The sequence below is a fragment of the Heloderma suspectum genome, chromosome 3 (assembly GCF_057233095.1).
Source record: "Heloderma suspectum isolate Gila_16-S chromosome 3, 16-S_ref, whole genome shotgun sequence".
NCBI lineage: Eukaryota > Metazoa > Chordata > Lepidosauria > Squamata > Helodermatidae > Heloderma > Heloderma suspectum.
In genome coordinates this window covers 258044240-258057195 of record NC_139460.1, presented here as the reverse complement: position 1 = coordinate 258057195, position 12956 = coordinate 258044240, and the positions used below count along the sequence as shown (strand labels likewise).

Below are 12956 nucleotides of genomic sequence, written 5' to 3'. Positions count from 1 at the left end.
GTGCAAGGATGCTGAATTATCCATGAAAAGAACCAATTGCAGCCATGTCCCTCTGGTTCTGTCTTCACCCATTCCTCCTCCCTCTTCTTCCGTCTAATATTGGAATATTAGTCTTTCATCATCATCACCACCACCACCACCACCACCACCACCACCACCACCATCAATATAGCACCATATATATAGGTGGCGCTTTACAAATAACAGGCACAACAGCCACCTACCCCAATGGGCTTACAATCTAAAACTGACACAGGGAAAGAACAGAAGAAGGAGCAAGTGCAGGCATGGGTAAGCAGGGGAAGAATATGCAACTACAATGATTTTTGCAGTTGCTGTAACAATGTAAAAAGTAAATAAAATTAATAATGATTACAAAGAGTTACTATCAGGAGGGTTTTTCTCTTAGTGGCATAAAACAAGCTTGTAATTTAGCACCATCTGTGTTTCACTAATGGTGACTAACAGCTGCCTCCAGAGGACCAGACGTGTCTCCACTGCCAGCAAGACAGTGCTGCTATATTCTCGTTATTTTGCATACTATTCCGCTATGATGGGTACATGCCTAATTCTCTCAACTTTCCTTCTAGCCTGAACAGGAATTGGTTCTTTAAGGCTAGAAGGCAAACAAGAGAGACTTGTGTACTAGCTATCCTATATATCCCAGTGGGATGTTGGGAAATTGGTTCTTTTCTTTGTATGATTTCATATAGTGCATTACTGATTAATGATATACTATTATATTTCTGGAAGAATTGATGCTTTCGAACTGTGGTGCTGGAGAAGACTCTTACGAGTCCCCTGGACTGCAAGGAGGTCCAATCAGTCCATCCTAAAGGAAATCAACCCTGAGTGCTCATTGAAAGGACAGATACTGAAGCTGAAGCTGAAATATTTTGGCCACCTAATGCGAAGAGAAAACTCTCTGGAAAAGACCCTGATGCTGGGAAAGACTGAAGGCAAAAGGAGAAGGGGACGGCAGAGGATGAGATGGCTAGATAGCATCACCGATGCAATGAATATGAACCTGAGCACGCTCCGGGAGAGTGCTCAGGACAGGAAGGCCTGGCATGCTATGGTGCATGGGGTCACGAAGAGTCGGACACGACTGAACAACAACAAATTATATTTCTGATAATTTAAATTGTCTGTCATATGTTTGTCTACTCTGTCTCTTTGCTGGGTAGGATTGCCAACTTTTAAAAACCAATCTGGATTCCGTCCTGTGCCTTTAACAGCAGCTTGATGTACATCTCATGTGATGAACTGCCACCAGTAGCGCATTTTGGTTGACCTCCCTTTTGCCCATTGTAATAATCTGTAAGTTGTGAGTTCTGCTGTTGACTATTTTATGTACTGTATCTTGCATTTCTATTTGGGCCCATGGCCCATATGGAAATAAAACTGAACTAAGGTTGGTGTACAGAGTGATAACGCTTTGTCTCATGCCTTGAAAACCTTCAGCTGCTGATTCTTGCATACCAAGCTACTGTTAAAGGCATGGGAGCAGGCCAGGCCAATTTTTTTTGTTGGCCTGTTGACCATCCTCTTGCTAGGGGAAGCAATATGTAATTGGCCTAAGTCTCAGAAAGGCCCCTGTTGATGGTCTCCGTCTCCATTTCCTTTTACACATCTGTTTGTCTAGTAATTGCAGCTGCTGACTGAGGATGCCACCTGTTAATCATGCTGCTTGCCCAGGGCATTGATGTTCTCTCTGAGCCCACAAGTTGCCGTTGAGTTGCTTGACTCACATCCAGTGGAGGTTTGCTGTAGTACCATGACCGAAGAAGCTTGTTCATCTGTTCCTCGTTGGCGATTCCCCGCAAATGATCTTCCTTCTCTTCTTTCCCCTCCTCTTCTTCTCTGTGGACATTAAACCGCCTTAGTTTGATTTCTTTTTGCATGGTCTCAAAGAAATGGAGGATGCACTTGTGTGCAAAGTCCCGGGCATGCTCACAGCAAGTCTCATCAAATATCTTTTGCTCCATATCAATGTAGTTGCTCCAGTAGCGAGTTTGCATGAAGGCAGCCTGATTGAAGCAGGGCCTGAGAGAGCGGGCAAGGAAGGCTATCACTATAAGGGTCAGCAGCACACTCCATCCAAAAGCCTAGAGCGTAAAGGGGATATAATCAAGATCCTGTGAATTTTACAGCAAACAAGACCAAAACCAGCTGTGAAGAAGCAAAAAATATAGGACATCACTGTTCTGTGGTTAGAATATCATAGAATAATACACTTCTAAGGGACCTCTCAGAACCTCTAGTCCAGAATGGGGAACTTGCCGCCCTCCAGATGTGTTGGACTACAAGTTCCATAATCCCTAACCACTGCCCATACTGCCTGGGGCTGATGGGATCTGGAGTCCAACAACATCTGGAGGACCACTGGTTCTCCACCCCTGTTCTAGTACAACGTTCTGCAGTGGCAGGAGCTCTCAGACCTATTTATTTAAACTATTTCTAGGCCATCTTTCAGGGCAGGAGCCTCCCAAGGCAGCATACAACAATAACATTCATATAATCAAAAATCGATACAGTAATAAAAGCAGCAAATGTTCCAAGAAACAACATCAGCATAAGACAGAACCTACAACACAATTGCAGCTACAATCTAGTCTGATAAAACAAAATAGGGGAAGACCACAGTAAACAAGCTGGTCTTCAGGGCCTTCTTAAAACCCTGCAACAATGGGGCCTGGCAGACCTCCAATAGCAATTTACTCCAGAGGTGTGGAGCCACTGCAGAAAAGGCCCTTCAGGAAGGTCTGGAACCACGTTAACCCTATGCCTCCTAACACAGCCCGGATGAAGGATCCAGAAGGAAACCATGGACAAATACCATGTATCAAAAGCTGCTGAGAGATCCAGAAGAACCAACAGGGTTGCACTCCCTCCATCCATTCCCTGGCGTAATTCATCAGTCAGGGCAACTAAGGCTGTTTCTGTCCCATAACCAGGTCTGAAACCTGATTGGAATGGATCTAAATAATCACTATCATCCAACAGTGCTTGGAGTTGTGGGGCCACTACCTGCTCCAGCACCTTGCCCAAGAATGGCAAATTTGACACAGGGCAATAGTTATCAGAAACCATAGGATCTATATTTGGTTTCTTCAACAAGAGCCTCACCACTGCCTCTTTCAAAGCAGTGGAAACCTCACTGTCCCTCAAGGAGGCATTGACCATGTCAGAAGTCCAGGTGCCCAGCCCAGCTCTTGCAGATTTCACAAGCCAGAATGGACAAGGACCTAAAAAGTCTTCCATTAGTGCCATTATTTGACATTTATTAAGTGTTAGGTACTGTACCGAAAACCAAAAGGCCTTATTGTATATAAGACTGAAAGCTTTATAGTATATGATATATAGATAAAATGGAGGCAAGAGAAATGCTTCATCAGGAATCAACAAATGGTTGTTGAGATCAACAGAAGGACTGTTTTTATGGGTTAGCATCTTTATCATCCGTCAACCCCCAAGTCTATCTGCAACTGCCACTCCCTTCTAGAGGGAAGAGTCTGGAATCTGAAGTGCCAGGGGCCACAACTGCCAGGGGCCACAAGAGACTGCCCCCTCACTCCACACCAACATATCTCTGGTTATATGGACTGTATGAGTTTTAATTGTAAACTGCTTTGGGAGGGAGCCAGTCTTGGCTCAAGCATAGCATAACATATAAAGGATGGGGGAAGGGAGATTGTTCTGGACATAGGGCCAGCATGGCAGTAGACATGGACACAGAAATGGGAGAAGTAGACAGCAGGTTGAAAGCATAACATGAAGAACAGAGAGAATGGGGTGTGAAGAATGAAAAAATGAAAGAGCTCTAGGATTCTTCATTATTAACATTCCAAAAGCACTTGAAGTGAGCAAATTGCTTTAGAATTCTTATCTCATTTATCCTCACATCAGCTCTGTGTTGTGGTTGGAAAGGTTGAGAGAAGGTGACTTGCCCAAAGATTTGTGTCTGATCCACATTGCACCACACAGCTCACATAATGATCCAATATTTTAAGAAGTGTTAACTAATCTACACCCGCTTGGAGAGCCTTGTGTGTCCCATGGATCATCTGTGTCCCTTTCCTGACAGAGAAGATTACAGAATACAATTGATAAAGTGATTGTTTCTTCTGAGGAATGGTGATCCAGGAGAATAAGCTGAGAATGAGCTTGTCTTTTTGAGAAACTCATTCTAGAATGATTGCTGTTTCAGGAGCAGGTTAATGGTTCCAAAGAGCTCTACAGAGGTTCTACGGAGTGAGGTCCAATAGATGCATGTTATTTACCTGTGACCAGCATCTGAGGTACCTGGACACTGCCTTGCGGGAAGTGTTATTCCTCATGAGCACATCTTCCTTGCACGGGACCTTGGAGAGCAAGTGCTGCACCTCATCATAAGGTGTGATGTTGGTGGCAAAATCTGGAAACTTATCAGGGTCAATGGAACTGCTGAAGGCACAGACAAAGCACTTTCCATCGAGGAGGGTGACTATGATCCAAACAACGGGTGCAATCATGGCCCGTTGCAGGATGGAGGAACACATGTACCTGTGTGTTGGATGGAGAAGCATGAGTTAAGCTGGTATCCCTCAAGACTGGACACTTCTATTCAGTCACAGAACTTACTTAGCATGGGCAGTAACAAAGGAGATGAGAGAATCATGTTTCAGCGATTTCCAGTGGGGCAGCCCTGTTAGTCTGCTGCAGCAAAAACAATGAAGATTCTTGTGACACCTTAAAAGCTAACACATTTATTATGGCATGAGCTTTTGTGGATGAGAGTCCACGTAATCAGATTTATATTTCTATGACAAATAATTATTTAGAGGGCTTTCTTCTGCTAAGATCAGAGAGCCATTGTAGGAACTGAAAAACGTTAACAGAAATTATCTGCAGTGTAGAGTCTACAGAGATGGCCTAAAAAGACGAGACCATTCAGTTTATAAGGGAAGAGCTAAGGAGAGATATGATAGATATACACATAAAATTGTAAGCGGATTGGGGAAACGTAGGGAAAAAAATGGTGGTGGTGGGGGGAAAGGGTTAAGCACCCTCTCCAGCTCGCTGCTTCTCCCTGCAACTCCCACCCCTGCCACCTCTGCATTAGTGTTATCACTGTGAAGTAATTGTGGTATTTCGAACCCCATATTTGCCTTATAATATATAGTTCCACCCTAAGTGCCTGTTCGTGACAGTTTCAACCTATGGCAGATATGGAAACAGGCCCACCTTGCTGACTTTGGGGTGCATCATCCCAGGATGCGCTGGTCATGGGCATACCAAGATTATGTGCTGAATTCCGCCCAGATTGACACTTAGCATGCATGGCCCAAAAGTTTTGTAGGTATTTCCTTTCCTTTAAAGTAAGTTTTAAGATGACAAGCGGAGAGGCAAGAGCCTTCTCTGCAGAAATGTGAGAGAAATTAACTCTTCTTGCCAAGGGCTAAAGGAACTCCCTAGGTTACCTGCTTAACATTTCAAGGAGAACTATGCTTTTCGCAAAGGATCAGCCATCTGTGCAGCTTGCTCAGGCATCAGAGGGAACTGAAAGGGACCTGTGAGATGAGGTTTATTCCAGGCAACTGTAGCTGACAAATCCAGATGTTCAAAAACCATAAGATGGGTCCCTAAAATCATGGGATTGCAGACAGCTCAGTAATAATACTAGATGTAGTCTTATAAAACTAAAGAAATGCCTTAACTAAACTAGACCTGGTGCAAGAGATCTGTGACTAGGATCTCCCACTAGAAAAACCAAACAGCTTCATTCAGATCAGGACTGCAGAGCTGGGGAAGGAAAACCATAGCCCTTTCCCATGTTCCATTTTCCCAATTGAAATCATATATTTGCCCTGCAAGGGGAAATTTACAGGTACCACATGGGTACCTATATGTTCTGGGAAGAAAGTCACCAATCTAGAGACAAGGACAGGAAAACTCAAAGAGCACAAAATACTATTTATGTGGCTCAATGCATTTCAAAAGAATTCTTCCTCAGGAGCACTGTAAAACTCATAATGCTCTGCTCTCCAAATATTATTTTGCAAACAATTCCCTATGTTTTGCCCTATATCTTTGGGGGAGGGGGTGATTATAACTGGGAAATGATACAGAGGAAATGGTTTAAACCCTCCTCCTTCCCTCACCACAGTCCTGATCTGATTCGCCACTCTGATACTTCTAATTTAAAAAGAAATGTGGAGCATCCTATTCCCACATCACCTATAGTTGAATTTCTCTAAGTTTGATGTGTCTTTGGAAAGCCTGCATTCAAATCTTTTCTTTGCTACAGATATATTACACGCTCTTGGGCACGCTGCTATTTCTTAGCTTCAGAATTGGGTGTTGTAATGACTGTTCATGGGAATTATAATAACGTATTTCACTGGGTTATAGTGACATCAAGCAAGATAAAGACTGTTAAGCGTACAAATTAAAACTTCTATATAAATCCTAAATAATGTTAAACTAATAACTTCAAGGAAGTTAAGATTCCACAGAGACACACAGGAGAGAAGGGGGCAGTGGACAAGTAAATTGCTTAGTTGAAAGTCCTTTACACTAGGACTGAAATCCCCCACCTGATAATGGCTAGATTCTTCTTCCTGTCCCCAGCTGGTCTTTTCCACTCCTCAAGCATCACCACAAACTGTCTGTTCACAATGAGACCACAGAGAAAAAGTGCCACTGGAGGGATAAACATTATTCCCAAGCCGTAAGCCATGTTGTATTTAGCAAGGCAGGGGCAGTTGAAGTCAAAGGAGGTGTACATCTTTACACTTGCCAATGCTAGCAGCCCACAGATCCCATTTGTCACCGACTCTGAATTAGACTGGAAGTACTGGAAGATCATCCGGAATCGATCCATGGTGCTGTGATGACTGAGGGCCTTTTCTCTGAAGAAAGTTTGGGCTTGTTTCAGAGAGATGAAGCACCGGCTAGTCTGGTCTTGGCAGCCCTGTTTGGCACTCTGTTTAGGCAAGCTTTATAACATCTGTTTAGTTCAAAGCTAGGAAGACAATAGGCAGAAAGAGCAAACAGCACAGCAGTCAATTTTGCACAGATGGCCTTCTCAGCTCTCTTGTGTCCCACTCACATTTATATTACTGCCTTTGTTGTGCCCTTCTTGGCTTCATATCTAGAAACCTTCCTGTTCAGTCCTCATCGGCATCATTGTTCAAGCCGTGTTTCTTATCCATGTGTTGTTGGATCAGGGCGAGACCTGGAGCCTAGCTGTCTTAGTCTCAAAAGAGGATGAATAGCACGTTCCTGGTATTATATTCCCTCAATTAAACAACAACAACAACAAATCACCGAACTCTTTTGAATGCCAGCCAGCTGCAGCCTACAGGTATGATGCTGTATTTACTCTCTGGGGAGGGGGGAATGTAGCTGGTGCACCATAGAGAATGTTAGTTGTTTTCAAAGGTTCAAAGGCTATTTTTCCTTTCCCTGCCTTTCCCCACAGTCCTCCTTGTGTTGTCCAATTATGAATCATCACTGATGGCTGTGAGAAACCAGGCTAGTCAAATGAGATAGTTTGCTTACAAATCTCTTCCTGGTTACTTCTTGTTAGGAGAGTTGGCTTCAGCGCAGCAGCTCTTAGAATCATAGAATAGTAGGGTTGGAAGGGGCCTACAAGGCCATTGAGTCCAACCCCCTGCTCAATGCAGGAATCCAAGTCAGAGCATCCCTGACAGATGGCTGTCCAGCCTTGTCTTGAATGCCTCCAGTGAGGGAGAGCCCACTACCTCCCTAGGTAATTGGTTCCATTGTTGTATTGCTCTAACAGGAAGTTTTTCCTGATGTTCAGCCAGAATCTGGCTTCCTGTAACTTGAGCCCATTATTCCGTGCCCTGTACTCTGGGATGATCGAGAAGAGATCCTGGCCTTCCTCTCTGTGACAGCCCTTCAAGTACTTGAAGACTGCTACCATATCTCCATGAACTTGAGCACACTCCGGGAGAGAGTGGAGGACAGGAAGGCCTGGTATGCTATGGTCCATGGGGTCACAAAGAGTCGGACACGACTTAACGATTGAACAACAACAACCATATCTCCCCTCAGTCTTCTCTTCTCAAGGCTAAACATGCCCAGTTCTTTCAGTCTCTCTTCACAGGGCTTTGTTTCCAGTCCCCTGATCATCTTTGTTGCTTGCCTCTGAACCCTCTCCAGATTGTCTGCATCCTTCTTGAAATGTGGTGCCCAGAACTGGACACAGTACTCAAGATGAGACCTAACCAGTGCTGGATTTGGAAGCTGTGCTTCTATTAATGCAGCCCAAAATAGCATTTATGTTTTTTGTAGCCAATTCACATTGTTGGCTCATATTCAGGTTGCAATCTACAACAATTCCAAGATCCTTCTCGCTTGTAGTGTTGTTGAGCCACGTACCCCCATCTTGTAACTGTGCATTTGGTTTCTTTTTCCCAGGTGCAGAACTTGGCATTTATACCTATTACATTTCATTCTGTTGTTTTCTGCCCAGTGCTCCAGTCTATCAAGATCACTTTGCATTTTGTTTCTGTCTTCCAAAGTATTAGCTATCCCGCCCAATTTTGTGTCACCTGCAAATGTGATCAGCATTCCCTGCACCTCCTCCTCCAAGTCATTAATCAAAATGTTGAAGAGCACTGGGCCCAGGACTGAGCCCTGCGGTACCCCACTCGTTACCTCTCCCCAGTTTGAGAAGACCCCATTGATAAGCACTCTTTGAGTCCGATTCTGTAGCCAACTGTGGATCCACCAGATCGTTGTTTCATCTAGCCCACTTTGAACTAGTTTGCTTATCAGGATATCATGGGGCACTTTGTCGAAAGCTTTGCTGAAGTCGAGGTATATTATGTCTACAGCATTCCCACAGTCCACAAGGGAGGTTACTTGATCAAAAAATGAGATCAGATTCGTCTGGCAGGATTTGTTCTCGACAAATCCATGTTGGCTTCGAGTAATCACGGCATTGTTGTCAAGGTGCTTACAGACAGATTGTTTTATAATCTGCTCCAGAATTTTCCCAAGGACTGATGTCAGACTGACTGGTCTGTAGTTCCCAGGTTCCTCCTTTTTACCCTTTTTGAAGAGAGGGACAACATTAGCCCTCCTCTAGTATTCTGGCACTTCACCCATCCTCCATGATTTCTCAAAGAGAATAGGCAGTGGTTCTGAGAGTTCTTCTGCCAGCTCCTTTATTACTCTAGGATGCAGTTCATCTGGCCCTGGAGATTTGAACTCATTCAAGGTAATTAGGTGTTCCTTGACCATATGCCTATCGATCTCAAGCTGCAATCCTGCCCCTTCAGCCTGTACTTCGCCTTTGCCAGGGGGGTCATAGACCTTCTTTTGGGAGAAGACTGAGCCAAAGCAGGAATTGAGCACCTCTGCCTTTTCTTTGTCATCTGTTATCATTTTGCCATCCTTATTTAATAGCTAAACCAGCATTTCTTTCCTCTGACTTTTACTAGGCATGTAGCTGAAGAAAGCCTTTTTGTTGCTTTTAACATCCCTCGCTAACCTCAGCTCATTCTCAGCTTTAGCCTTCCTGATGCCATCCCTGCAATTCTGTGCTATCTGCCTGTACTCTTCCTTTGTTGCTTGGCCTTCTTTCCACTTCCTATATGTGTCCTTTTTTGTTTTCAGGTCATCTCTAAGCTTTTTGTGAAGCCACATTGGCTTCTTCTGTTGTCTTCCACCTTTTCTTAAACTTTGTGAAAGAGAATACAGGGAATGCGAAATACAAGGCGCTGTTATTTCCTGCCTGGCATTATTATTGCTACATGTATGGTACCATAGCTTTGTAAGCCTCTGCATCTGAAACCAACAGGATTGTTCATAAACCTGCTTGATGTGGTTGCTTTGACATTAGCTATGTGGGTCCCAACCCATTTAGGGCTGTAAAGGTAAGTACCAGCACCTTGAATTGGGCCCAAAAGTGAAGAGGCAACCAGTGCAGTTCTCACATGTTCCTTTCCTTCCAAGGGTTCTTTAAGATGCAGATCTTACTGAAGATAAAGGATGTCCTGTGTTTGGTCATTATATTGCAAAGGTGACTGATACTTCTTTTTCCTTGGAAGGCAGCTAGGACTACTCATTTGTAATCCTGTTTGTTTATTCAGATTTGTAGCCAACCCAGAGTCAAACATTTGGAGCAGGTCATTAGTTTTAAGCAAGCATGCATAAAATAAGTACATTTAAAGCCAATAAAAAAGCAATACTGGATTCTGATGTCTCACCCACACCCAGCTTATCTCTAGTCATTAAAACCAGCCCAAATTGCCCTTATATAACTTCCCAAAGGTCTGAATAGAACCTACATACAAATGAGTTCATATGCACATAGGTAGTATCCCCATTTGCAAGTACAGAACCTACGTATGTACCTTTGGTTGAACATGCAGAGGTCAGGGGTGGGGCTGATTGGTGTGATCCTGCTCCCTTCTGTTCATGCAGTCATATCAGTGGATATGTCATATGAATAGGGCTTGTGACAACCACCAATAGGATTAAGCATTTTCATACAGTATAACCCCCCATAACCAATGTATTTTTTGTTTTTAATATACAAAGACCCAACGTATTGGATTGTTAAAATAATTGTAATAGAAAGTCACAAAATGTCCATTTGAAAATCTCACTTTAATTTGGGTCCTGCCAAATAAAAGTTAGATCTGTAAATTCACAAAATTCAGTGAAGACCAAACTCAAGAAGAGATGATATACTGAATAGTCATTGGACCAATCTTCATCAAGAGCCAGTTCAAAGTGAACGTCAGCAGTCTCTACAGAGCCCTCCTTATATTGCTATGGGAGGAAGTGAATTAAATAACAGTAACAATCCTGTAGTTTTTCAGGGTAATGGTATCAGGCTCTTCAGGTACCGAAGTTCCAAAATTTGTAGTGCTGAGAGCTCTAATCAACAAGGAGTGAAAATAAAAGGCTTCCAGAAAAGCAGTCTTCCAAGGTTCAAAAGGATCCAGTTTGCAGTAGATTTTTTTTTTTACAGACTTGTGAGCACCAATACTCCTCAAGGAACCAGAAAACCAGATATCATTGCAGGATTCCCCCCTCCAAATTTCAAATACATGCATGTATTTGTATATGCATACATTTCTTTAGGAAATGGTTATCAAGGCTTCCCACTCTCCTTCTGAGTTTCAGGTCACTTTTCAGCCTTGCCCTGAGCTTTTGTTTTCTTTTCTTTAAGAGTAGATATAAATGTAATAAACTAAACTTAACAGAATTTTACAGAGGAATTAGTCCAATATTTTGTCTCAGTCAGTGGCAAGAATGATTATTGTATCCATACCAGGCTCAGCCACAAGGAGGCAGTGTTTAGCTTTTGATATTGAAATACATACTTTAGGCCTTACATCTACCCTTTATCTCTTGATATGCTCCAAGCATCTATATTTACTAGGGAGAATCCTGAATTGGACTCAAAAAGTGCTTATCAATGGGATCTTCTCAAACTGGGGAGAGGTAATGAGCAGGGTACCACAGGGCTCAGTCCTGGGCCCAGTGCTCTTCAACATTTTTATTAATGACTTGGAGGAGGAGGTGCAGGGAATGTTGATCAAATTTGCAGGTGACACAAAATTGGGCGGGATAGCTAGTACCTTGGAAGACAGAAACAAAATGCAAAGTGATCTTGATAGACTGGAGCACTGGGCAGAAAACAACAGAATGAAATGTAATAGGGATAAATGCCAAGTTCTGCACCTGGGAAAAAGAAACCAAATGCAGTTACAAGATGGCAGATACGTGGCTCAACAACACTACAAGTGAGAAGGAACTTGGAATTGTTGTAGATCACAAGCTGAATATGAGCCAACAATGTGATGTGGCTGCAAAAAAGGCAAATGCTATTTTGGGCTGCATTAATAGAAGCACAGCTTCCAAATCCAGCACTGGTTAGGCCTCATCTTGAGTACTGTGTCCAGTTCTGGGCATCACATTTCAAGAAGGATGCAGACAATCTGGAGAGGGTTCAGAGGCAAGCAACAAAGATGATCAGGGGACTGGAAACAAAGCCCTATGAAGAGAGACTGAAAGAACTAGGCATGTTTAGCCTTGAGAAGAGAAAACTGAGGGGAGATATGGTTGTTGTTGTTCAGTCGTTAAGTCGTGTCCGACTCTTCGTGACCCCATGGACCATAGCACGCCAGGCCTTCCTGTCCTCCGCTCTCTCCCGGAGTGTGCTCAAGTTCATGGAGATATGGTAGCAGTCTTCAAGTACTTGAAGGGCTGTCACAGAGAGGAAGGCCAGGATCTCTTCTCAATCATCCCAGAGTACAGGGCACAGAATAATGGGCTCAAGTTACAGGAAGCCAGATTCTGGCTGAACATCAGGAAAAACTTCCTGACTGTTAAAGCAATACAGCAATGGAACCAATTACCTAGGGAGGTAGTGGGTACTCCCACACTGGAGGCATTCAAGAGAAGGCTGGACAGCCACCTATCAGGGATGCTCTGACTTGGATTCCTGCATTGAGCAGGGGGTTGGACTCAACAGACTTGTAGGCCCCTTCCAATCCTACTATTTTATGATTCTATGATTTTCTGGTCTCCTTTTCCTGATAAATCACTCAATATATTTTTCATTTTCAAGATACTCTGGGGGTGCCTTTTCACAGCTTTGTTATTGCAAGTTGCTAGAGGTGCCATTCTTTAGGTTTCAGCCCCTTCTCCGGACCATCAGAAGTTGAATCTTTGATGGGGGTGGATTGGCGGGAGGTCGTTAGTGCAGCTGCATCTTGCCTCTAGCGCACAGGCATGTAAACCAGCCTTCTCCAACCTGGTGCCCTGCAGATGTGTTGGACTTCAACTCCCATCAGCCTCAGCCAATCTGGATTTTTAACCCGCTCCTCCTTGAATGTTTTGGGTGGGTCATAATGAACTACCAAGAGTTCCCTTTAGCAAATGCTTAATCTAATTTGATTCTTAACTAGGGTGACCATTTATTT

At 43.5% G+C, this 12956-nt stretch overlaps 1 protein-coding gene across 1 annotated transcript; it reads right to left on the bottom strand.

The window, feature by feature from the left end:
* Nucleotides 1–1625: 1625 nt before the first annotated feature.
* On the bottom strand, nucleotides 1626–6865 carry CALHM3 (calcium homeostasis modulator 3). The gene is made up of 3 exons (XM_084845671.1): nucleotides 6579–6865; nucleotides 4284–4545; nucleotides 1626–2108 (listed from the first exon to the last, which is right to left on the bottom strand). The coding sequence occupies exons 1-3, from the start codon at nucleotides 6863–6865 to the stop codon at nucleotides 1626–1628; spliced, it is 1032 nt and encodes a 343-aa protein (XP_084701797.1).
* Between the last annotated feature and the right edge of the window lie 6091 nt (nucleotides 6866–12956).